The following is a 22,630-nucleotide window of genomic DNA, read 5'->3' on the forward strand; positions in this document are numbered from 1 at the left end:
CAATCAACTCATTTGAAGCGGCTCAGAGCACGCCGCTCGACCATGAGTGACGCCCGCTACCTCTCGCCTTACTCTACTTAAACTTTAGCTTCACGACAATGTCAAGGTCAGGAGCCTTCCGCCTGTGCGCCAGGCCGGGGGCCGCGGCGCAGATTCGAGCCTTTCGACCCTTGAACTTTTCGACAACCGCGCCTGTTCGAGCTGCCGAGATTCGCGATGTTTCCTCTCTCCCGCCCAGAGTCGTCCCGAAATACCGCGATCCTCCGAACTCGACCTCTGGCCTGCTCTCCCTACACTGGCCGACGCCTCCGCGAAATATCTTACTGATGCCGAAGCTGCGGTCCCCTCAAGTCCTACGAGCGACCATCGACTTTGCGAAACACCTACAAAGTACATACTCTGGTCTGAACCTGATATTTGAGCCGAGAGTCGCTCAGATGGTGCACGAGTCCTTCAACTTCCCCATCTACACATGTGACCCATCTGCATTCCCGGACAGAATTGACATGATCACGACGCTTGGAGGCGACGGAACCATTTTGCGCGCCGCAAGCCATTTCAGCATGTACCAAGCCGTGCCCCCCATTCTTGCATTCAACTTTGGTACAATAGGGTTCCTGGCCGAATGGAAGTTCGAGGAATACAAGAGGGCCTGGAGAGAGGCTTACATGAGTGGGAGTGGCGTCGCCGCGGATGATCTATTGACGCCACACACAAGAGTCGCAAGCGGAGAGAAGGAACACGACGTCAAGGACGGGGCTCAGTCTGGATGGCACGCTTCTCCTGGAAAGAGTATGGGACAGAGTCGGGCAGCCAAGATTTTGCTTAGACACCGACTACGGGTCGGCGTGTACGACAACAACGGCCAGAACATCAGCAGCCAATTACTTCCAACGACGAAGTCACAAGCACACCTACCAGCCGAACACCCCGAGGACACAATACTTTCGAAACGTGACATTCCGCAACCGATCCACGCTCTGAACGAACTCCTCATTCACCGCGGGCCAAAGCCTCACCTTGCCCATATTGACATTTACCTTAACAACCGATTCCTGACGGAAGCTGTCGCAGATGGTATACTATTGAGCACCCCTACAGGCTCAACCGCATATAGCCTGAGCGCTGGCGGTTCCATCATACACCCCCTCGTCAAATCACTTCTCATCACTCCCATCTGTCCTCGAAGTTTAAGCTTCCGGCCTTTGGTTCTCCCCCTTAATACCAAGGTCACACTCAAGGTCAGCAGCAAAAATCGTGATGGCGAGCTCGAGGTCAGTATCGACGGCAAGCGAAGCGCCGGCGCAGGTATCGGGACTGAGATCCGCGTCGAGGGCGAGATGGTGGGCGAGTCCAGCAACGGTGACTGGAAGGGAGGTGTGCCGTGTGTCATCTGCGGACCAGGCAAGGGCGACGCGTCGGACTACGACGACGACGGCTGGGTTGGTGGCCTTAACGGCCTCCTCATGTTCAACTACCCTATCGGGCGGTGAAACTGGAACTTATCGTGATACCCGAATGTAAACTACAAAAGTCTTTCAACGGAGTTGGTGGCATAGGGGGGCACTTTGGTCAAGCCATTTCTCATCTTTGAATAGTTCTGTTACTCCTCAAAGGGCTGAGAATTCAGAATCGCACATCAATCATCATCAGCTGTACTGTTGATTGCGCTGGGCGATGGATCCCAAAACCTCAGCGAAGTGAGTGATCTCTCCAGTCCTAATGTCTGTCCCCTGAATAAGGATTTGGGAAGGCCGGGAAGATATTTCGAGGCTGCGCAGGATCTTGCGACAAATAACCCTGGAAGAGCCACAGCCACCATTTGGTGCATTTTGACTCTCGGCTCCAGTCAAGGTAGGTACATGTGTTTGTGTTCAAGGTGCAGGTAAAGGTCGCAAAGTAGCAGCCTGAAACGATCATCGTGAAGGTTGTAGTTCCAGCCTGGACCAAGGCTGCTAACTGATATGGGCCCAATATCGAAGAAAGAAAAACAGGCAGATATGCCCAAGAAACATGATGATGTCGCTATTTGCTAGTTAAGCCGGACTAAAAGACCCAATAGATGCCTTTTGCCCTGATGTACCGTCGATGCGTTTTATCAGCCCCCGAAGGGCGATCCCTCACCGGCCAAAGGCCTAGCCGACACCTGTCAGCGTCGTGTGATTATTAGAGAGACATGAGAAATCACTTCCTCATGTCATGGTCTAGCCCCTTGAGCGCCTTCGCCTGTAGCATCAACCGCTTTAGTTGGATGTCTTTGGTGTGACCTCCTTGCATCAAGTTGGCCAGGACATTGGTTAGGCTTGCGAATGGCTAGGACCGCCGAGGTCGCCGAGCTGTGGTAACTCATAATAGCCAGGATCTGAAGCTATCACATTACCATTCGTTATCACATCAAGGGTCTCGGGAGCATGTGGTGGTCAACGCGTGTGCAACCCACGGGATTCCGTCTCTGTCGAGATCTCCCCCTTGACAGACTCAAACTGGGTCTCAGCTCGAATACCTTGGCACGGTCTGACACGAGAGCTTCAAGAAGGGCGTACAGCTACTGAACCAGGCTCTATCAAAGTCTCGGCTACGATGCAGGTCTAGATTCAGCTCGAGTGCGGCGCTGCGCTATCCTAGAGTCCGGGCATCTAGATCATAATTGCCTCCTTTCGTAGTTAAATAAGACTCTCTAGCCTCTTTTGCTCAACATCATCGCGAGGGCTTGTCCGAGGAGCAATTCGCACGGTGACTTAGTTGCTTTTGTCAAATCGAGTTAGGACTTAGGACTTAGGATATAGAACTATGATGTTGAGTTCAGGATATCCGTAAGATCGGCAAGGCGGCATCCCTTTGGGATCGTTTCCTGGATTATTCGTCCCGTATCTTGCGCAAAGTCACAACGTAACCTGAAGATCTTAATGGCAATTTGGCAAAGTTTGCCGAATCTTTGAATGTTGAACTCAACAACACTTGGTCATGGGCAGTCGTGAGCCGGCAACCGCCACGTTGAAACGCTGCCTAAACTCTCACCTAACGTACCCATGCGATTATGATCTCGGCCGTCGGCATCAGGATTTCGGCATGCTCGAAGAAAACCGGCGTTTCTTTGCCCAATTTTTGGACCGCGTCGGCCTTGGCGCGGCTGTGTAGCAGTTCTAATGGCTACTGAAGGTAGAAATCCAACAGCACCAGAGCCTAGATGGCAAGACAGTCTGTGACTCTCCGATCATGGTTGTCAGTCCAATTCACCTCGACCTCGCATCTCAGCTCAAAATGCCGGCGGGGAAAGCTCCTGCATGCGAGAACCCCGTCGGGAGGTTCCTAGCTCCCTCCGCCAGCAAGGGACGGGTATCCGGACCGTGACTCTATTCGTCGACTTACGACTTCCGAATGTCGAGATCGCTGTCGCCGCCGACTCTTTCCCACGCTTTCCAGCAGGCATCCACATTATAGCTCGCCTGACCCCGCCGCCGACGACGATGTACGAAGTAGTGTCAGCGGCAGCGGCGTTGAGCGGAGCAGCGGAGCTGTGAACTTCCTGATGACTATATCGAGGTCTGCGGATAGTCTAGTGTACGGATGTAAGATTCGGATCTTCCCTTCGTCAGCCACAGCGTTTTCGAGGGCGCCCCGTCCCATATTGGCCCCGACCTCTCATTTGCTCCATATTAGCCCAGCTGTCTATTCGGAACCCCGAGTCAGGATTATGACCCGAACCCGAAGACTCTTGGCGAAGTTTATTCGACCTTGATTCTCAACTGTACCGGCCGAAGGCTTGACTTCAGCCTTCGGCGTCACTTGCCTCGGCCTCTCCGTTGTATCCTCTTCGGCCGTTAAACTAATGTACGAGAACATGAGGCCGTAAGGCAAGCCTTCATGGTCACCCGAATTAGCTGAAGTAGCTAGTTTTTTATCCCAATTCAGACTACAAACCATCCCTTGAAAAATGCGTTCCCGCCGGAAGCCTTCCCGCAAGTCTTTGTTCCGTTCCTTATCCTTTGTCCGTCAGCCGTTGGACTCGTCGCACTTGCGCTAGGTGACATGAAATGACTCGGCCCGCTCCAACGCTCCAACTAACAATGGGCGCCCAACACCCTATTGACGCCCGTAATGTCGATCCTCGAAGCGCAAAACATGGAAATTCGAAATTGGGCAGATAACATCAACATCGTATTCTTGTATCTTCACGGGTCGCTGTTCGAAGTTGATTACAGCGATTAAGCTTCTCGACTCAAGAGCTTCTCGAAGCATGCTGCAATGCTGCGCTGTCAAGGGTCTGCCGACTTTCTTACCCCTCCGAGTCGGCATTGTGCCGTGCGCTGGTTGGCGCCGCTAACATGGAAAAGGTCGTGCCGAGCGGCTCGGCATACTGTACCAGGACATGGGGATGTGTGCCATCCAATTATCGACCCAAATTTGGGAGGGGACTTCGGATGATGCGACCCCAGCTCCCGCGCAACTTACATAGATTAGGAGATTTGCCTGCCGGAAGTCCCACTCTACACTTACGGATACAGACTTGAAGCTTCTCTGAAGCTTCGCTGGAGCCGCGGTGACGTTTGTGAAATTCGGGATTTGCCCGTGTCTTACCCCCACAACTTGGGCAACTGACTGAAGTTTGGCTGATTCTTGCTCGACCCCTGCGTTCACGATCCGCGCTTCTCTCCCTCGCTGTACACACCTTGTCTAAGCAATATTTTGACGAAAAGATATCTGGAGAAGTTTGACTCTGACGCCTCCCTGGAGAGACGAGAAGCTCGCATTCTAGGAGTTTATGTCCATTGGCAAAATTGCATGTATCCGTCATTGAACGCTAATTAGTACCCCAACGTCTATCGGCACGTTGCCACAGCCACTGGCGTTGCTCCAAGTCATGGAACTGGACCCCGACTAATCGCATGATCTTAACTCGCACCACGCCGTCGATGCTACTATACGCGCTAGCTAACCACACTCACTTCTCGCTTCGATTCACTTGTCGCGACAGCGTTATTCCTCCTTTGACCCTCCCGTGCCGCCGATGTGGCTGACACAGCAGACAGATGGCGGCTAATACCAAGACCCTCCCTGCTGACACCTTACCCTTCCCCACCACCCGTTTGACTGCTCGGCTACTGAGAACTTGAGAACTTGCGGTTCGGGGATGGTAGTTCTTGTCTCTTTCTCTTTCACTCGGAGAAACAACTTAGATCTCACTACCGATCCCCCCTCCCACAAGACTAACAACTAGCTTCGCTGCAGTACAACGCAGGCCATGCAGCTAGGTGATATTCGCCTCTCACACAGCGAGGGAGAGAGCTTCGCGCCGGTGTCTTGCAGCTCGGCGACCACACCGAGAAAACTAGTGTCAAGCTCGAATCCGAATACAAAATGTCCAAGAGGAGCACGACCTTGGAGCAGCTTGCTTCTGAAGTAGGCCAGCGACCATTAGTCGATAGCAGCAACAGTAACGACGACAGCGATCGGACGGAAACGCAGAAGTCTTCCAGCAAGATGACACGGGCTTCGATGGCCAACGTTGTGCTTCTGGCGTGCCTTTCTTGGGTTGTCAGTGCGATTTCGACGCCCAAGCTCGTCGCGTACGAGGAGAATGGCAAAAAGTACGAGTGCAGATGTTCTCCAGCCGACAGCTGCTGGCCCAAGGCCGATGCTTGGAGTAAACTGAACAAGACCGTTGGAGGAGCTCTCCTTCAGCACATTCCGCCTGCTGCAGTCTGCTACAACACGTATCGTGGTATCGCAACTTACGATGCCGCCAAGTGCGCCGAGGCGACCGCAAAGTGGACGGATGAGAGATGGCAGTAAGTCTCACCTATGGCGCGGAGCTGTCGAGAACCAAGTCCGGAACTAACAGTGGACTATCAGAATCTCTCAACCTGCATCGCAGCTGTGGACGTGGGGAAGCAACAACACCTGCGAACTGACCACAGACCCCACCAAGACTTGTGCTCTTGGCAACTACCCAGAGTTCGTCATCATCGCCAAAACGAAAGCTCAGGTCAAGGCCGGCGTGGACTTTGCAAAGTCGAACAACTTGCGCCTGGTCATCCGCAATACGGGCCACGATTTTGAGGGAAGAAGTGCAGGTGCTGGATCCTTGGCAATCAACACTCACAACTTCAAGGACATTTCCTTCGTTGATTCATACAAAGGTCCCGGAGACTACAAGGGGCCTGCCATGACTATCGGTGCCGGAGTTCAAGGCTACGAAATCTCGGACGCAGCTCATGCCAGAAACCCACCGCAGAATGTGGTCACCGGCGAATGCGAAGTAAGTTTGTACCGATCCATCTGCCTTATTTAATTAACCATGTTCAAGACTGTGGGAGTTGCGGGTGGCTTCATGGGAGGTGGTGGTCACGGCCCCCTGAGTGGCAACTATGGCTTCGGCGCCGACCAGGCGCTCTCCTTTGAAGTTCTCACCGCAGCCGGGGACTTTGTCACCGCCAACGCCAACTCCAACTCTGATCTTTACTATGCTCTCAGGGGAGGCGGCCCTGGTAACTACGCGGTTGTCTTATCCGTCACTGTCAAGACATACCCCGACACCATTCCCGGAGCAGCCCTCTTCTTGAACGTCAACGCTACCACCGGCGCCAACTTCGACCAAGTCACCAAAGCCGTCAACAAGCTCAACGCGCTGGGGAACCAAATGGTCGACAACGGACTGTATGGGATCTACGAGTTGTACCCTCCAGCGATCGGACCAGCACTGCACGTGCAGCCAATCATGGGAATGAACAAGACCGCAAAGCAGCTCCAAGCCGTAGTCCAGCCCCTCCTCACATACCTCGACACCGAGAAGATCCCCTACGATTTCGGCATCAAGGAGTATCCCAACTACTACGCCCTCTTCCACGACATCTTCGAACCTGAGCGTGCGGCCCAGAACGGTCTGACAGGCGGCTGGGTCTTTACCCACGACGACATGGCGAGCAACCAGCCGGCCATCGCTGAGGCCATACAACTGGCTCTGGCACCGGCCCCGAACCAGTTCGGCATCGTCATCAGCCACTTTTTCGATCCGGGAAGTAATGAGAAGAAGTCTGAAAGCGCAACGCACCCCAAGTGGAGAGGCGCTACCATGCGAACCATGGCTATCCTGCCGCAGGCCCTGGACGCGACGTGGGCAACGAAGCTGGCCCTCAATGATCTCATGGTCAACACCATCACCGAGAAGTTCAAGAAGGCTGGTCCGAACGGCCTGGCATACGTGAATGAGGTAAGCCCGCCGTCTCCTGACTTTACACAGTACAACAAGTCCTAATTTTTGCGGACAGAACTATGCCTTCATGAAGAATTGGCAAGATGCTTTCTGGGGTCCCATCTACCCTAAGCTCGCGTCGATCAAGAAGAAGTGGGATCCCAATGGCGTATTCTTCTCTTGGTCTACACCGGGGAGCGAGGAGTGGAGTGTTGTGGACTATGCGAACCGACTTTGCAAAGCGAAATGATTGAAGCGTTCTGAAGATGCGTCTTTGCCTTGAAGATACCACTTATGATGATATTGGATGAGTATACTAGATTCTTAGATCTCATGATAATACATGTAATGAACGGAATGATGTGGCTATGTGCATCGATTGTTCTCTTTATAACGCCGCGCTCACTCGTTCCAAATCACAGCGCTGAGACCATCTTCTTGATTCACAGTCCCTGGATTGCCAACCTTGAGAGTTGCAAGAAGCTTTCCAAGTCTACCCGAGGTGGCGTTTCTCTCCACAACCGCAACGTTGGCACTCGTCTGCCCACCGATGGCAACCATAGTTCCGGCATTATTAATCGAGAATGTTCGAGGGAAGAATGAGTAAGCACTTGTGGTCTCAAGGTATGTGACCAGGCCTGTCGAGGGATCAATCGAGAAAGCCGTGATCGAGTCTTGCTGTGTCCCGAAAGATTGGTCATTTCTGTTCGAGGTGTACACGAAGTTGTCTTTGACGTGAACTTCGGCTGCCTTCGAACCAGCCGGTGCAGCCTTTCCGGGAGGAAATGTGGACAGGGTCTGCTTCTTCGCAAGAACAAGACAACCGGTTGCCGGGTATGTTACCGACCAAGATGTCAGAGAGTTGGATAACTCGTTGACGGTGAACAGGAATGTTGTATTGCCCTGTGTTCTAAACGCTCCATGGCGGGGTCCGTCTCCGGAGCCAGTCGAAAAAGATGTGCATTGAGTCAGAATGCCTGACGATCCGATGCTGAAGACACGAATCAGATCGGCTCCTAGGTCAGCAGAAAGAAGATATTTCCCTCTGGGATCCGTAAAGACTGAGTGAGGGTGAGGTTTGTCCTGCCGAGATGGCACCGGTCCTGGCTGGGACATGGTGAATGTCAAAGTTTGCAAGGGTTGACTTGTGCCGCCCAGCGGGAGTCCATAGGTGGAAATTGTCGATGCATCGCTATAAAATCCGTTAGTGAAGGGTATCTCTCGAGAGAATCGGTTCTGCAATCTTACTATTGTGCCGTTGCGATGTAGCCATTGCCAGATCCATAGAACGTACTATGAAGCTCGCCCCCAGCTGTCTGAACTTGCGCCTTCGATGTCAAACTGCCATCAGCTGCAACAGAAAAGCTTTTCAGGAGTGGCTGGCCCCGTTGTACTTCATCCGGAATGTAGACGGTCTTCGACGCAGGGTCAAAGTCAAGCCATGCTGGCATGCGATTCTCAGCGCTGACTGTGTTCGTAATAGTGAGTTGGTTTGTTGACGATAAGTTCAGCGTGTACAATTGCCCGCTATAGTGCGAGGCAATGAGAGTCGCCGCAAAGGCGCCTTGAAGGAACGTAAGGCATAAGAGAAAATGCGAGATGCGTCCCATTGTGCTAGATATCCAAACCGGGTTAAGGAAAATTCTCTCCTTGCCGCTTTTTTTGTGGTGGGCTTCGATCCTTGTTGATTGTTTTAGGTCTCCTGGTTATCAACATGCCGCCAATCCTGTCTCAGTCCCGAAGGTCTCGCGAACTCGCGTCTTAGCATTTAACCGACACAAAGCCGTGACAATACGACCATTTGAAGCTCAAAAGCACTGCTTCTTGTTCCGTCTAGAGACAATCTCGACTGGCGCATCTTCCGAAATGCCTAATGAGGCAATGCTACGGACCCCAGTGCCGAGGACGGGGGATGACGAAGTGACTTGAATACAGCCAAAAAGCGGTTAATTGCAGATCACAGTTCTTTTTCGCTTTGTCCAAAACACAAACAAGGCAACGTGTTACAGGGCAGTGTGGTATGATTTTCATTGCGTCCGAGTTTCACATATCGCACTCCTTTTACCAGTGTAAAGCGACGCTTTGCCAGTGAACCGCCAGATGATTAGATCAACCAGGACCTCTAATTCTAGGCTAAATCAACTTCATATATGGAGTACCTAGCATATCCAAATAGGGAGAGTGCAACAAACTCGTCAGAATTTTGAGTCACGGGAGCCAGAGTCCCCCCAAATCAAGCTACCTCGTAAGCCGTCAGCGTGATACAAAGTTTCTGACAGGATCGCTTTGGAACATGAAATCACATCTCTCACACACAGAATCACCAAACGCGTTTCCTGACCACAGATTGACCACAGGCTGTTACTTTTAAACCTGGCCTAAACTTACGTAAGGCGAGCAAGTCTTGCAGCCCCGCAGAAACTGGGAGGATTGCCGCCTAGAATCGGTCATGTCTACACCTCTTGCTATCTGTACACCTTTCAAATTCTAGCTGTCATGGTGGGGGATCGTCACATTGTTAGCCATGAGTGCTGAAGAATTTCACAAGAGTATCGAAAGCCGGGGTGCATCAGCCAACAGTCATGGTCAACTACTACGAATAGCGTTCATTTACTTAGATGAAGCGTTGTGGGATGGCAGAGGCGTGTTCAATGTTATAGAGCAACTTCACACACGCGGTTGGTCATTTGGCCATGGAGACTTGAGATTCAACCGGTAGGTCTATTGGCTACAAGGAACTTTGTGGTTGAGAAAATTGAGCTTACGATGAAGAGGACTCTGGACATATTCTATCTCGCTCAACTAGCAGCCGCCATGTACCGCTCCTCAGACCAGGGCGAGGGCGAGTTTGCATCGGCAGATGACTTTGACGAATTCTACGCAGAGCATCATGAGCTACTCGACGAGAATGCTTGGCGAAAATACTATTCATCTAGTCTTCTTGCACAGCCGATCTCGTCTCGCTTCTATCGCCTTCCCGACCTGCGAGACCTCCCAGACTCGAGTGACCCCCTCGCGCAGCCACGCCAAGAGGGAAATAGCCACCTAACCAAGCTTGCACGTTGGGCACACAACGTCGCGCGCACTCGCCAACGACAACAATCCCTCCCCGTCGACACCATCACCCAGATAGCCCTGAGCACTCTCGAGCAGACCATCGCACTTTTGCGAGAGGACTATCCGAGCGTCCAGCCGTACTCGGAAACCCAAGCTCGCTTCTGGCTCAAGTACATGAACATGGAATGCCCCGGCAAGCCTTCGAAGGACGCATGGAAACACAACGAATTTGGCACCTCCGTCGCACAGGGACGTTTCGACATGTGGGCTTGGGAAGCACACTATTCGCAGGAGCGATGGGAAACTGTCAACACGCCGTATCTTGAGCCAGACCTGGATGGGACGCGTGAGAGCGAGGTCAACTGGTGTGGATGGCCGGACGGCGGGGTGGGTGAGCAGGCGCGCAGCAGAGGGTGGGAGCCGGAAGTAGGGAGCGAAGAGGAGGTTGCCTTCCTAGCGGCTGTTGAAATGAAGGAGACAGAAGGTGTGGACGTGAAAGACTTGGACTATGGGATACGATCGCACGTTCTTCTTGGACTGATGTGTTCTGCTTTTGATGTCGACAAGGGACAGCAAGTGGAACAGATTAAGCGTCAGCTAGTTGCTGCGGGTAGGATTGATGAGAGCCGGGCCGAGCAGTGGATTCGAGAAGCGCTAAAGGTCATGGAGCCATACCTACGTATGAAGGACGGAAAACCTGACTTTGAAGAGAATAGGGATGACATGCTGCGTCAGATTTTGGTGAAGAATGGACAGCTACTTGCAAGATGGAAGCTATCGGGCTCTTCCAAAGAGTTCAATTTCAATCTTCAACCAAGGAACTAGAGCCAGCGTGCTGTCTCTGGTTTACTCTCCAGGTCTCTACATCCCAATGCAATCGATCAATTTCTTGGCCACATTGTAGTCGGATGCACCAAAGTCTGTGACCACTTGCAAGCAGCTCCAAGGATAGGTGGAGAACAAGATTCCTGAGATCGAACATGCGGTTATTCATTACGCCGCGCTCCAAAAGCTTCCAAGGCATGTTCTACGGAGGAAGGTCAGGCTTACAGACGACCTTTGATTCGCTGCTGCAGATAATGAGAGGCCGTCTGACAACCTCGCACATGACCGACTAGCTAGAGAGCCTACACGACTGTGACAACATTCCAGCTCTTCATCAAATAGAGAATGACATAAAGGCCAGTCATACGCCTGGGAATACAGAGAATAACAGCTGGCGTGCTTTACTGACGATTTAAGTGGTAATGAGCTAGACAAGCTCACGAACGCATAGATGGATTCATTGATAAACTCCCGGTACCCAGTTGGCAAGACTCTGATCATGGACTGGGATGTTCAAATTGAGATCCATCAGTTCCATCGTCGTTGAGGGTCCTACAAGCTCTTCGACGTACGCACACCGCCTAAAGACGCCCAGACGATGTATCATGGGCGGCAATTCCTGGAGGCTGCAAGACATCAAGCCTACGATAAGCGCAGATGAGACCTTCGGTTTTCTACTTCCCTCGGGGCGAAAGTTCGGCCTCAGACTTTGAGTTTCGCTGAACTATGGTCCATTCAAGAGAACAATACCTTACGTACTTTACTATATGATATGAGCGGCAACACCAGGTGGACAGACGACAGGCCTGCCACCACTGTAGGCAAAACCGGCCACGGAGTACAACTAACGAATTTTACTACTTAGTCGAGTTTATGTAATAAGTCCCGTATCGCTGGTGCGATGGTTCGTCCGGTTCTTAATGATAGGCGTCTATTTCTACTCTCAACGCTACTAAAAAAGAAGACTCTGAGACGGCCACTATCAATGCCAGACTGGCGTGGGAGGCCGTGTGGCTCGGCTCTTAATAGGCTTGCCATTAAGGTTACTTGCGACCCCCTCTTTGCAAGGGAGGGGCATGTATCTGGCAGATCCCGCCCAATATGACATCGCTCCTCTGGGCAAGCAGCGGCTATTGACCCTTATTCGCATAATTATCCGCGTCTCAAGATCAAAATCAGCGTGAATGCTACCCACGTGTCGATTTGGCGTTCGCGAGGGGCACTACATCCCGCGGAACGTTGACGTCTTGGAGGGGATCCCTGTCAATCAATTATTCAACTGCCTTATTGGGCTGTACTTTGTAGCTTTCGGGTCATCTTTCTCGCGATGGACAAGGAAACAATGGTCAAGTATATAAGAGACAGTCGCAGGTATTGTGGTTCGAGGATTTTAATCAGCATCGAGTCTTATTGCTCTAACCCCAGTCATTCGTTTCTTGCCCCAAGATGCAGATCAAGACCCTTCTCGCGCCCATTCTTTTGGCCGGAGTCGCTCTGAGCCAGGGTCTCCCCATCCGTGTTGCCTCGTTCAACATCCGATACGACGCCGGCTCACGCGAATCCGGCGAAAAGCCGTGGTGGGATATCCTTTGCGGTATCTCCAAGGACCGCTGCCGCCAGCCCCATGTCATCGACGCGATCAAGAGCATAGGCACAAATGCCCCCTCAGGCGCCGTCACTGTTATCGGTCTTCAAGAAGTTCTCGACAACCAGCTCAGCGACATCCAGAACGGACTCGGCTCCGGCTGGGCCCACGTCGGCGTCGCTCGCGATGACGGCAAGAAGAGCGGCGAGTACAACCCCATCTTCTACCGCACCAACGCCCTCAAGCTGCTCCATGAAGAGACGAAGTGGCTGTCGCCGACACCCGATACTGTCTCGTCTGGCTGGGGAGCAGGCAGCAAGCGCATCGTTACTATCGCTGTCTTCGAGCATACCGCTAGTGGAAAGAAGTTCATCCACGCCAACACGCACTTGGACAATGTTAGCTCCCAGGCTCGAAGCGAGGGAATCAAGGTCGCGGTGTCCAAGATTCAAGCTGTGCAGACAACATACGGCCCTCTGGGCGTCTCACTCACCGGCGACTTCAACTCTGACCCCAACGGCGATGGGTACAAAGCGTTGACAGGAACGGGTTTCATGGAGGAGTTGTACAACATGGCTACGCCTGAACAGCGCATCGGCCCTAACCAGTTGACCTACACCACCTTCGATACGACCAAGCAGGGAAGCCGCATCGACTTTGTCTGGCTTGGGCCTAAAGATGCGAAGAAGTACTCGGTCCAGCGATACGAGATCCAGAACAACCTGGTCAATGGCATGCTCATTAGCGATCACAGACCCGTAGTTGGAGATGTCACCTTGTTGTCTTAGTCTCTCAGGCCATGTATAGATTTACGCAGTAATTGAGTCAATACCCATATCCTGCCAAATCTTTCTAATACCTTGATCGCCGAGCTTCATGACCTTGCAATGCTACATAGAGTGTATATTGCAACAACCGTCCACATATAGACGCCAGCCTGTGTCCCGAACACATGTTTAGGAAGGGCGGTCTCCTACAAAAAGCACGAATGTAATTGCGCAATACTTCGTATCTAGCTTGTCGCTAAAACATTTGTGCCGCGAAAGAAGATCATGTCAGTGCAGAGTACGTCATAGTGCCTTGAGCGATGGCTCAGTCGAGAACTAGCTTCAAACAATAACACTTGGGCTCATAAAGTCTCACTTCCCCGCTCGAGGCGTTTATGGTATTTTTCATTCTCGAGCGGAATACACTTGGGATTGAATACATCAATTGGACCTTGTTGATTGCAGGCAAGCCAACTTTCAACAGCCTTTGCATTGACAGAATCTTGCCGAAATGGCTGTGCATGACTTCAGCAAGGCACAGAAAGCCGTTTTCGATGATCAGCATCGTGAGTTCAAAGTTGGTCAAGTCTTCCTCCACATTCGACATACACCGCAGTTCTCTAGGCAGCTGACAGAACATATGGTCATCTAGGACATTTTGAGAAACAAGGCAGGCGCCGAGGCTGGAATTCCCGTGAAGAAATTTGATGTAGCGATCTCTGAATTCTCCTGGGAACAAGTGCCATTGGCAGACACCCAGAAAGCTCTAGCTGAGGCAATTCATCTAGCCAACGACAGCAAGTTCAGCAACATCTATGAGGAGTTTCTCAACGCCCCTCTTAGCTCTGAAAAGGAAGAAGCTAGGGCTAGAGATGCGCTCTGTCGGGCCCATGGCATTTCTACAACATCTTACAGACCGAGGAAAGACTGGGAGCTAGTCAGAGCAGCGCCATTCATTGCGTTGCAAGCAGATGTGCGTTCTCTCAATTTTGAGAACTAGACATTGACGTATTACTTTCACGAAGAAAGTTTAAACTAATCCACAATCACGACAGTCCTACTGGAAAGATTCACCCGAGAAGGTCTTACTGCTCGCCTCCAGCCTGCAGGATAAAGGAGATAACTACGCCGAAAGTGGTCGCGCCAGAACTATGGAGCTCGCAGCATCCGAAAGTACCGGGAGACTGACAGAGCTTCTGTCCCAATACTTCGAATTATACGATCAGTCTGAAGCGGAGGTTCAAGCTAGAAGAGCTCGGGGGACGACTTATCCTTGGAACTAGGTCGTTACCAAGAGTCTGGCACGCCTGGTCTCTCCACTTTAAGCTCCTAGTCGTTTATCAACTCCTCTGTGGCGGATCCTTTGTATACACTATGCATGTGACAGCTCACTCAGTGGCTCATCTGCTGCTTGTCGTTCTTCTACAAATTTAGTAACAAAACAATCTCAAACGTGCGGCCTACCCAGCGAGCTGACAAGCAGCTCAAAGACATTTATGTTTGAGTTGAGAAGCCAGGAGCCTACTTTGTCTGGATTCGAGAAGCAAAATTCAACATGGTCTCATCAACCAAGACCCTCAACAGTTGTCGGGCGCAGAGGATAAGCGCATGAGACACCGCTATTTGGACCCTGTGACCAACTACGCGCCCACTAAAGCGCATAAAGCCTAACCGAGTTACCCGCATGCCAATGCCCGCTCAAAGCGCCGCCGTCTGATCACAGTCACACGAGATGACTCAGCGGAAGATAACGGAATAGTTTTGTTATCGTCATTGATAACTATGCGTCCTGCTGCTGCACGCGACACTCTCCTAACTTGTCTCTCTTTGGGTTGATAAAATCTGAGTGAGTGTGCTCTCTACTTCGATGTATAATGATGTATTTGTTAGTCTGACAACTTGAATTAGCGCCTCTCGTTCTTCACTATGGCCGCCGTCAATCTGGGACAACCTGCGTTGCTATCGCCGGGCCCTATCTCCCAGGATGACGCATCCGAGATACTCGGCAGCATCAGCATGGCTGCTTTTCTCTGCCTCTTGGTATATCTCGTTTCTTGCTAAAGTTCCGGGACCATCTACTTACAATCTCTAGATCCCGCAGCTTGCCGCCAACTACAAGTTGAAGAGCGCGGACAGCTTATCTATGGCATTCCTGTTCATTTGGCTTTTGGGAGATGTCACCAATTTACTAGGTAAGACCACACGCATAAGCCCAGCCAACCTAATCTCTGGATTTGTTCTCCCGGGTAGTCTACCGGCTGCATGCGCAGACTACACGTACTCACCATTCACGATACAGGCGGTTTAGCGAACGGCATCGCGCCCGCAAGCATAGCCGTGACAACATATCTTTGCTTTTCGGACTCCACACTCATTTGCCAGTGCCTGTACTACAACTCCAAACGTCGGATCCAAAACCTCGTACAGCCCAGCACGCCACGATCGCAATCTCCCGAGCGACGACCTCTTCTCGAACCCGCAGACTCTTCTGAAGACGTGAACTCAACGGGTCACTACCAAGTTGCCTCTCCCGGCTCGACTCAAGTTGTGGACAAGGATGAGGAAACCGACATTAGCACTGTACGCACTCTGCACGACTGGCGGTTTAATGCGGCATGCCTTGTCATGGTCGCTATCCTGGGGATCTCAGGATGGTTCTTGCTTCGTCAGCTTGGGTTGCTTGGCGGTGAGGATCCTCCTGGAGCCGTCAGCGTTACAGAACTGCCAGGTATTTCCGAATCTGTTGGTTCAGCATTGGGAGTCATCGGCGCGATCTGCTATCTGTGGTATGTGATGATAAACTTGCAAAATGTTGCACCAACTGACTTGAGAGTGCAGTGCCCGGATTCCTCAGATCATCAAGAATTACAGAGGAAAGTCTTGTGAAGGTCAGTTTACCCGACTACTACTTGAAATGTCGATATCAGCTGAAACTTTGCAGGTCTTGCGCCGCTGTTCCTGCTGCTGTCCATTACCGGAAATCTGACGTATGGAATGAGTGTCATTGCGTACAAGCAAGACAAAGAGTATTTACTTACCAGCCTTCCGTGGCTAATGGGCTCGCTTGGAACGATCGTGGAAGACGGCATTATCCTATTCCAGGTCCGGCTTTACGCGCGTGTACAAGAGCCAGTAGGGCCAAGCAGCTTATGATTCTACTGAACTTGAAATGAAACCCACATATCATGATTTCGTACGATCTTGGCGAGAACCTAAAGACATTGACTTCATGACTAGCCAAGCAACTCGGGTCTTCCAATTTGACTCATTACCGTTGTTTCTCGGCACGAGGTCTACGAAAAGAGCAACTTTCGGCCGAGTCGTGATATCTGTAGGAACAATGCAAATCATCTTAAAAGCCTGCGGCCAGTTGGAATAGTACTTAAGGCAACGCTGTGTCCCTCTGAGTTGATGGACATCTCCCCGCTGTAGTCTCATCAACTCTTCTCACCTTGCCTCTCGCTTCGGAAACGCACTTATCTCTGATTTTCCACCTTCGTTTTCAAAAGCTCAACTAGAAGTCAAATCCGATAGCCGCCTAACATGCGTGTCATTGCCTTTGCTGCTGCTGCATTGGCCTTCGCCATGCCTATTTCTGTACGTGGTTCCCATCGAGGATTATACTAGTGATGAGTCGTGAGTCTGCCCACTAACATGGAATAGGCTGGTGTCTGCGCGGCATTTGGTGCCTGCTCTCAAAACGGAATTATCAAGGACTGCACCTCCGGAAGTTGTATCGGTAAGGTCGGAGAGTCCTGCACCCAGTCCCTCGCAGGACCCGTGCTTTGCCCTGTCTAGGGTGTTTGAACGGGATAGGGGACGATGAAACAAATATCTGAGAAGCCCAAGGAAGCTGTATAGTTCTGCTGCGGTATCATGGTTGAGAAATAGCCAGCAAAGTACATCAATCTCAACACTCTGAACATTGAAGAGTTTAAGTCTCCAGAGGAATTACAATTCCGTGGTAAAGGTGTCCCCATGCTTTCCATTTTCATTACAATTACACATGAAAATCCCCCTTTTTATACAGTAATATGTTGGGTAAATAGATGGAGTTCAGGCTACAGTCCAAACTTCTCAAAATGAAGCAGATGCCCTCTCCTCTTCCATACGAAGAGCGTGTACGCCAGACTTGCAGAAGTCACGGCCGCAACAGAAACCAGTGCGGGCCAATTAAACTGCGAAGGCCGGAAGAAGATTATGGTCGCCATGTATGAAAGTAGCTCAAATGCACTTTGCCAGGCCGCCTCGACTGTCGAGAATCTGCCACGGCTCTCGGCTTCGACTTCCTGAATTCTCGTATTAGACATTTTCACACCAAAGATTTCCCTGGGCCGGGAGCTTCTCACCTCTTGGACGATGATTTGAGTACATAGGTCAAAGCCGCGGAGACCAAGACGGCTGATAATGACTCCCATCACGAGGCTTGTTGCCGATATGAGGGGGTTCGGCATGAAGACCCAGAAAGCCACTAAGCCGCCGATCAAAGGAAGAACCTGGCAATTGCTCATCCAAAGGCCAGCGCGTACTTGTCCAATTCGACCCACAAGCCAAGGCCCAACCCAAGTCGCCAACACCTCGAAAACCACACTGATTGTTCTTGCAATGCCGATGTACGTTGTGTTGAAACCTGATGCGACCAAGTACGTGACCATCTGGCCTCCGAAGCTCAGTACTGTGAGGTATAGTAGAGAGCAGGCAAACGATGGCAAGAATGCGCGGTGGCCAAAGTAGAACTTGAAGTCGGACACGGACCTCTTAATATGGCCCAGGACCTTTTTGCCAGGATTTACCGATGCTGCCGTTGTTTCGGAGGTAGACATTGGCTTAGACTTGAGCTCCTGCAAATCAGGGTCCTCGTTATAAATCTTGGCAATGGCATAATACTCGATAGCAACAGAAGCGGTGTTCATAGAGAAGTTGACGATAATCGCTGCCTTTGTGGAGAATCCGTCAATAAGAGCGATGGACAGTGGCCCGAGTAGCTTGCAGAGAAGATCGATGCGGCGCATCTGCGCATTGAGAACTGCTAGAGCTTCGATGTCACCCTTGGCGATGACAATAACCTAGTCACCCATTAGAGTCGTCGTTTTGCCTAGCGGAAATCAAGCCAGACTCACCCAGTCTTTCTCTACTGAAACCATGTTCACGATGGAGTACAGTTTTTCAACGCAAGCCATGAATGAGAGGAGCGCAAGCAGAGCCGGACGTCCATAATCACCTAGCGGTAGCCCGATGAAAAGGACATAAAATAAGACGCACGATGCCGATACTGCGAGTCGCTGGAAGACTTGGCGAAAACATGTCAGTACAAGTCAGTCTTATCAGTTGTAGACTCGCATGCGCCGAGACTCACCAATTGATGCGCGCACAACCTTCAATCGGTCATTGTTGTCGATATACTGTCCAACTGTAGGCGCGAAGACTAGCGCTGATAACCCTCTGGCAAGCGCATAAAGTGACATGGGCAACAGTGTACCCGGAAAGATGGTCGCCAGGTACAGCACGGCGCCGAACTCGAACATCCGGGAATTCCAAGTCGAGAGGAAGTGCGACAGGTAGAGCCGGCGTGCGATTCGGGGATCCACCCGGTGGGTTTCGGAGACCGAGCCATCTCCTTGGCCTGCTCCGGTTCCGAGAAGCGGCGTCTGCTCGTCGGGCCGGATGGCCTCTTCATCGGGGAGAGGCTGAGTGTACGTCATCATTCATAACTGGTCTGCGAAAGCCTCAAATGCGAGGATCTGATAAGGATGAGAGGACTATATAGTTGACTGCGCAGAAACCGGAGAAAGCTTGATGGCTTTAGGCCCGGGCAGGGCCGCATCAGATAATGTACGGGTAGACATTCTAACCTTGGCGTGGCGTGACTTCAGATGAACGGTGAGCAGGAATTATTATCTCATAGTTACGGGAAGACTGGGGGAGGTGAAAACATTCCTGAATCTCTGCGGTGCAAGCAATTGGGTACGGAAACGTTGAGGTTCCGAACAGGGAGGTTTAGGCCCTGGTTGAAAAGTCCGTGAGCGCGTGGGTCGAGGCAACGGAGGTAAATCAGGTTCCGCGTCCGTGCCTCGAGTTGCTAGGCACCTTATGTCACTCATCTCTGCGCAACCAGATTCTGCTCTGGCAAGTCGTCTCTCAACTCAGAACTGCTTTAGTCAAAATAGTCTTTTTCTCTCTAAACGGCCAGTCATCGTATGCTGATGCCTCTTCTTGAACCAAATCTTTCTGGCAGATGGATGTCATCCCAGAGCTTTGAAAGTAAGAATAAAGCCATCAACCCGTCTCTTGAATCATGTCTGTCCCATTTTTGGTCTAGTGCCCATCCTCTCTCTGCAGAGTGGGAGACGAATTTTATGTCATCGGAGCCAAACCTGTGTTCATCCCCCGCTTAGTCATGGTAGAGGATCTTTCAAAAGCTGAACCATGGCCGCCGACGGAGCTGAGTTTGCTCCGTGTGTCTAATTCGATGCTGTCTTGCACCACCCAGCCCCGGCAGCTTCGCCAGCTCCCAGGGAGTGCTGATCAATGCCAAAATGCCACCAAAGCGAGCATGCGATATCTGCTATCGTAGAAAGGTGAGGCCGATGAAGTCACTCGTATATCAATAGGAAAATAAACTCAGTTGCTAACCCATGTACTTTGTTACCCCAGATCCAATGTCTCATCCCTGCAGAGGGCCCTCCGTGCGACTGGTGCAGCCATCATGATTCCGAATGCACCTTTCACCGCGATGCGCCACGAAGGAAGAAGAAAGCCAAGTCTGTAACTTCCAACCATTTGCCAAAGGAAGAATATTCCTATAACGCGCCGTTGCTGACCAGTAACGGTTCTTTCCCTTAGGGTAACGTTGGGCGACGTTCAAGGCCTCAACAATCGCATACAGCAGCTCGAAGATGCGCTAGCCAAGGCGAATTCGCAGCAACCAATTCAGCCAGACACCCCTAATCAAGGCCAACCAACTCCAGCGATATCCGTATCTGAGGAGACTCCAAACTCAGCATCTGTCCAAAGTACAATTCCAGCAACTATTCAGAACTCTATTGCTTTTTCCGAGCAATCACTCTCTCCACTGGTCTTCTCTCAGACCCCCGCCAGTGTTGATGACACTCATATCACACCGTCAGCAGATGGGTCCCGGCCCGGCAGCTATATCGGTCCCAACTGGTTCTTCAGAGGCATTCACGCGTTCTCGGAAGACGGCCGCCGGTGGATCTCCTCCAAGACTGGTCAGACCATCGATTGGAGTAAACTTCAAATATTCACCGCAAAGCCATCACCCTTCGCAAAGTTACATGCGCAGCTTTCGCCAGATCGTTGTCATCTTCCAGATCAGGCTTCTTTGAGAGAGCTTCTTTCCTCGTACCTCAACTCATCTTTCCGCTTAAGGTTCCCACTCATTGACAAGGTCCTCTTCGAAGACACAATCAACGAGGCTTATGGAGATCCCGACAATATTTTACCTCCTCCAGTGCGCCTGGCTGCCCGGGCCTGCGTCTTTGGAGCCGTCAGCCTCATGACATTCCTACCTGATGCTCAGCCTGGTTCTCTAGGGCTAGACGGCAATGAGAGCGCAGCCAGAGCCAGCTATCTTCTCAGTCAACTTATCGGGTATGCAAGCCTGGCAACGTTACAAACAACTCTATTACTGGTGAATTCATCCTAGATATTGGCTCGCAGTAGTTCATGCAATGATCGGCACGCTAAATTTAAAGTCAAGCATGTGCAACGTCTTCTATGCGGTTATTGGCAAGAAGCCGATTCGCTACTACCAGCAGCTTGCCGTACAGTCGGTGCACTCGGTGGGCATCTTTGTCAGCCCTCGAATGCCCTCACAGGAGAGATCTCGCTGTCAGAGAGAAGAAAACAACATGTTAGGAACCTCTTCTGGGTTTGCTATATGTCGGACAAAGACTCGTCCCTACGAACAGGACAACCTCCACTTCTTGCTGACATCTACTGTGATGTCACCATTCCAGAAAATTACCTGAGCTCTTATACCTACCTACGTGGTCTTGATGAGCATCTCCACCCGCCAGATGCATCAGGCGATGCGGATCTCACACCCCACTTCTCGGGAGACGCTCAATTAGGGTTCCTCAAAGAGAAAGTATATCGGCTACTTTACTCAGTACAAGCCCTGAGTGACAAAGACAATCGACTCTTGATATCAATTCGGGAACTAGATGACGAAATCGAATGCTGGCGTCTGTCGGTTCCGGTGGACTTCCGGCCAGCTCTCTCAGTGTCGTTAAATACTCTTCTAATTACGCCTGAAACAAAACTACCTCATTTACGACGATATTTTCACCTTCTTCTAGAATATTGGTATCTGATGATTTACGTCCATACTACAGTCAGACGATATGATGCACACACGATAATTGGCGACGGGGGCCAAGATCTTCACAGGGTCATTCACTCTAGCTATGACTTATCAATGGAAGCCGGCAGGTCGACGCTTCGATGCCTGCGAGTGTGCATGAATACCTTCTCTAACGAAGGTTTTTGGTCAGTCATCACAATCCCTCAGGTTTCCTTAAGCAGCATTGAACCCATGCACGCATCCAGTTTTCTTCGTGGGTAAATGTCTAGCAACTAATCAAGTCCCCAGGCTTCTGATGTTTTACGCCACCAATGCAGCCATTGCTCTGTTTCTCAACATGATCATACACCCAGAAGATACGGACGGCCAGCTCGATCTCGAGCTTCTCATTTCGGCTGCGAACGCAATCCGTACAGCAATTCCACGGACTCCAACGCGCGAAGAAAGTACACGTATTCAGAGAACGTCCGATTTCATCATGCGGCTCATGTGGCTCGGATCCTGTGCCATCACCAAGTCGCAGGAAGAGGGATTGCAACACGAGCTGTAAAGGTCAAGCATAGTCGAGCTGGTTCAAAGGAAAGGTGCAGTTGATAAGACGCCCAGCTCATAAGGAGCGGCTCCCGCTGACAAAGCGGTGAACATGGTCGTAAGGAGCGGATTAACAAGCCAAGAGATTAGAGCTCCCCTGGCTCTCGTCTCAACAGGGGTGGCAATCCGAATAATTAAGCGTATTGATACTGCAGAACATACGTTCCCGAAAGCTTCGCTCTTACTGGCGGACGGGATGATGCTCAATGATACACTAGATCAAATACATGCAGGAGTTAATTAAGTTTAGTCGCGATGCAATGTCATTCCACCCACTTTCCGGAACC

The 22,630-nt window shown here is 51.3% G+C and overlaps 10 protein-coding genes across 10 annotated transcripts; 8 read left to right on the forward strand and 2 right to left on the reverse strand.

Annotated features, from left to right (window-relative positions):
* Window positions 1-98: 98 nt before the first annotated feature.
* Window positions 99-1,493, forward strand: BDZ83DRAFT_582633 (ATP-NAD kinase; the record flags this gene model as incomplete). The annotated part of the gene is made up of 1 exon (XM_060505569.1): window positions 99-1,493. One exon carries the CDS (start codon window positions 99-101, stop codon window positions 1,491-1,493), a length of 1,395 nt encoding a protein of 464 aa, XP_060362683.1.
* Window positions 1,494-5,481: 3,988 nt separating this feature from the next.
* On the forward strand, window positions 5,482-7,442 carry BDZ83DRAFT_721232 (FAD binding domain-containing protein; the record flags this gene model as incomplete). Its single annotated transcript, XM_060512366.1, has 4 exons — window positions 5,482-5,789; window positions 5,854-6,259; window positions 6,308-7,210; window positions 7,269-7,442. The coding sequence occupies 4 exons, from the start codon at window positions 5,482-5,484 to the stop codon at window positions 7,440-7,442; spliced, it is 1,791 nt and encodes a 596-aa protein (XP_060362684.1).
* Window positions 7,443-7,594: 152 nt separating this feature from the next.
* Window positions 7,595-8,802, reverse strand: BDZ83DRAFT_703623 (Lactonase, 7-bladed beta-propeller-domain-containing protein; the record flags this gene model as incomplete). The annotated part of the gene is made up of 2 exons (XM_060511481.1): window positions 7,595-8,384; window positions 8,441-8,802. The coding sequence occupies 2 exons, from the start codon at window positions 8,800-8,802 to the stop codon at window positions 7,595-7,597; spliced, it is 1,152 nt and encodes a 383-aa protein (XP_060362685.1).
* Window positions 8,803-9,622: 820 nt separating this feature from the next.
* Window positions 9,623-11,142, forward strand: BDZ83DRAFT_628376 (uncharacterized protein). Its single transcript, XM_060508701.1, has 2 exons — window positions 9,623-9,907; window positions 9,967-11,142. The coding sequence occupies exons 1-2, from the start codon at window positions 9,717-9,719 to the stop codon at window positions 11,072-11,074; spliced, it is 1,299 nt and encodes a 432-aa protein (XP_060362686.1). The 5' UTR covers window positions 9,623-9,716; the 3' UTR covers window positions 11,075-11,142.
* Window positions 11,143-12,520: 1,378 nt separating this feature from the next.
* Window positions 12,521-13,447, forward strand: BDZ83DRAFT_721235 (endonuclease/Exonuclease/phosphatase; the record flags this gene model as incomplete). The annotated part of the gene is made up of 1 exon (XM_060512367.1): window positions 12,521-13,447. One exon carries the CDS (start codon window positions 12,521-12,523, stop codon window positions 13,445-13,447), a length of 927 nt encoding a protein of 308 aa, XP_060362687.1.
* A 402-nt stretch (window positions 13,448-13,849) lies between these two features.
* On the forward strand, window positions 13,850-14,846 carry BDZ83DRAFT_794171 (uncharacterized protein). The gene is made up of 3 exons (XM_060515802.1): window positions 13,850-14,003; window positions 14,079-14,399; window positions 14,482-14,846. The coding sequence occupies exons 1-3, from the start codon at window positions 13,938-13,940 to the stop codon at window positions 14,707-14,709; spliced, it is 615 nt and encodes a 204-aa protein (XP_060362688.1). The 5' UTR covers window positions 13,850-13,937; the 3' UTR covers window positions 14,710-14,846.
* A 506-nt stretch (window positions 14,847-15,352) lies between these two features.
* On the forward strand, window positions 15,353-16,481 carry BDZ83DRAFT_721236 (PQ loop repeat-domain-containing protein; the record flags this gene model as incomplete). The annotated part of the gene is made up of 5 exons (XM_060512368.1): window positions 15,353-15,466; window positions 15,519-15,618; window positions 15,726-16,212; window positions 16,265-16,314; window positions 16,426-16,481. The coding sequence occupies 5 exons, from the start codon at window positions 15,353-15,355 to the stop codon at window positions 16,479-16,481; spliced, it is 807 nt and encodes a 268-aa protein (XP_060362689.1).
* A 488-nt stretch (window positions 16,482-16,969) lies between these two features.
* Window positions 16,970-17,224, forward strand: BDZ83DRAFT_754180 (uncharacterized protein; the record flags this gene model as incomplete). Its single annotated transcript, XM_060514445.1, has 2 exons — window positions 16,970-17,023; window positions 17,090-17,224. The coding sequence occupies 2 exons, from the start codon at window positions 16,970-16,972 to the stop codon at window positions 17,222-17,224; spliced, it is 189 nt and encodes a 62-aa protein (XP_060362690.1).
* Window positions 17,118-19,567, reverse strand: BDZ83DRAFT_414700 (iron transporter). Its single transcript, XM_060502938.1, has 4 exons — window positions 18,783-19,567; window positions 18,547-18,716; window positions 17,776-18,492; window positions 17,118-17,715 (listed from the first exon to the last, which is right to left on the reverse strand). The coding sequence occupies exons 1-4, from the start codon at window positions 19,129-19,131 to the stop codon at window positions 17,488-17,490; spliced, it is 1,464 nt and encodes a 487-aa protein (XP_060362691.1). The 5' UTR covers window positions 19,132-19,567; the 3' UTR covers window positions 17,118-17,487.
* A 48-nt stretch (window positions 19,568-19,615) lies between these two features.
* BDZ83DRAFT_414707 (fungal-specific transcription factor) lies at window positions 19,616-22,584 on the forward strand. Its single transcript, XM_060502939.1, has 6 exons — window positions 19,616-19,687; window positions 19,917-20,004; window positions 20,081-20,187; window positions 20,270-21,077; window positions 21,147-21,937; window positions 22,041-22,584. Exons 2-6 carry the CDS (start codon window positions 19,963-19,965, stop codon window positions 22,300-22,302), a joined length of 2,010 nt encoding a protein of 669 aa, XP_060362692.1. The 5' UTR covers window positions 19,616-19,687; window positions 19,917-19,962; the 3' UTR covers window positions 22,303-22,584.
* Window positions 22,585-22,630: the final 46 nt, after the last annotated feature.

This window comes from Colletotrichum acutatum (genome assembly GCF_030867785.1).
Source record: "Colletotrichum acutatum strain CBS 112980 chromosome Unknown BDZ83scaffold_76, whole genome shotgun sequence".
NCBI lineage: Eukaryota > Fungi > Ascomycota > Sordariomycetes > Glomerellales > Glomerellaceae > Colletotrichum > Colletotrichum acutatum.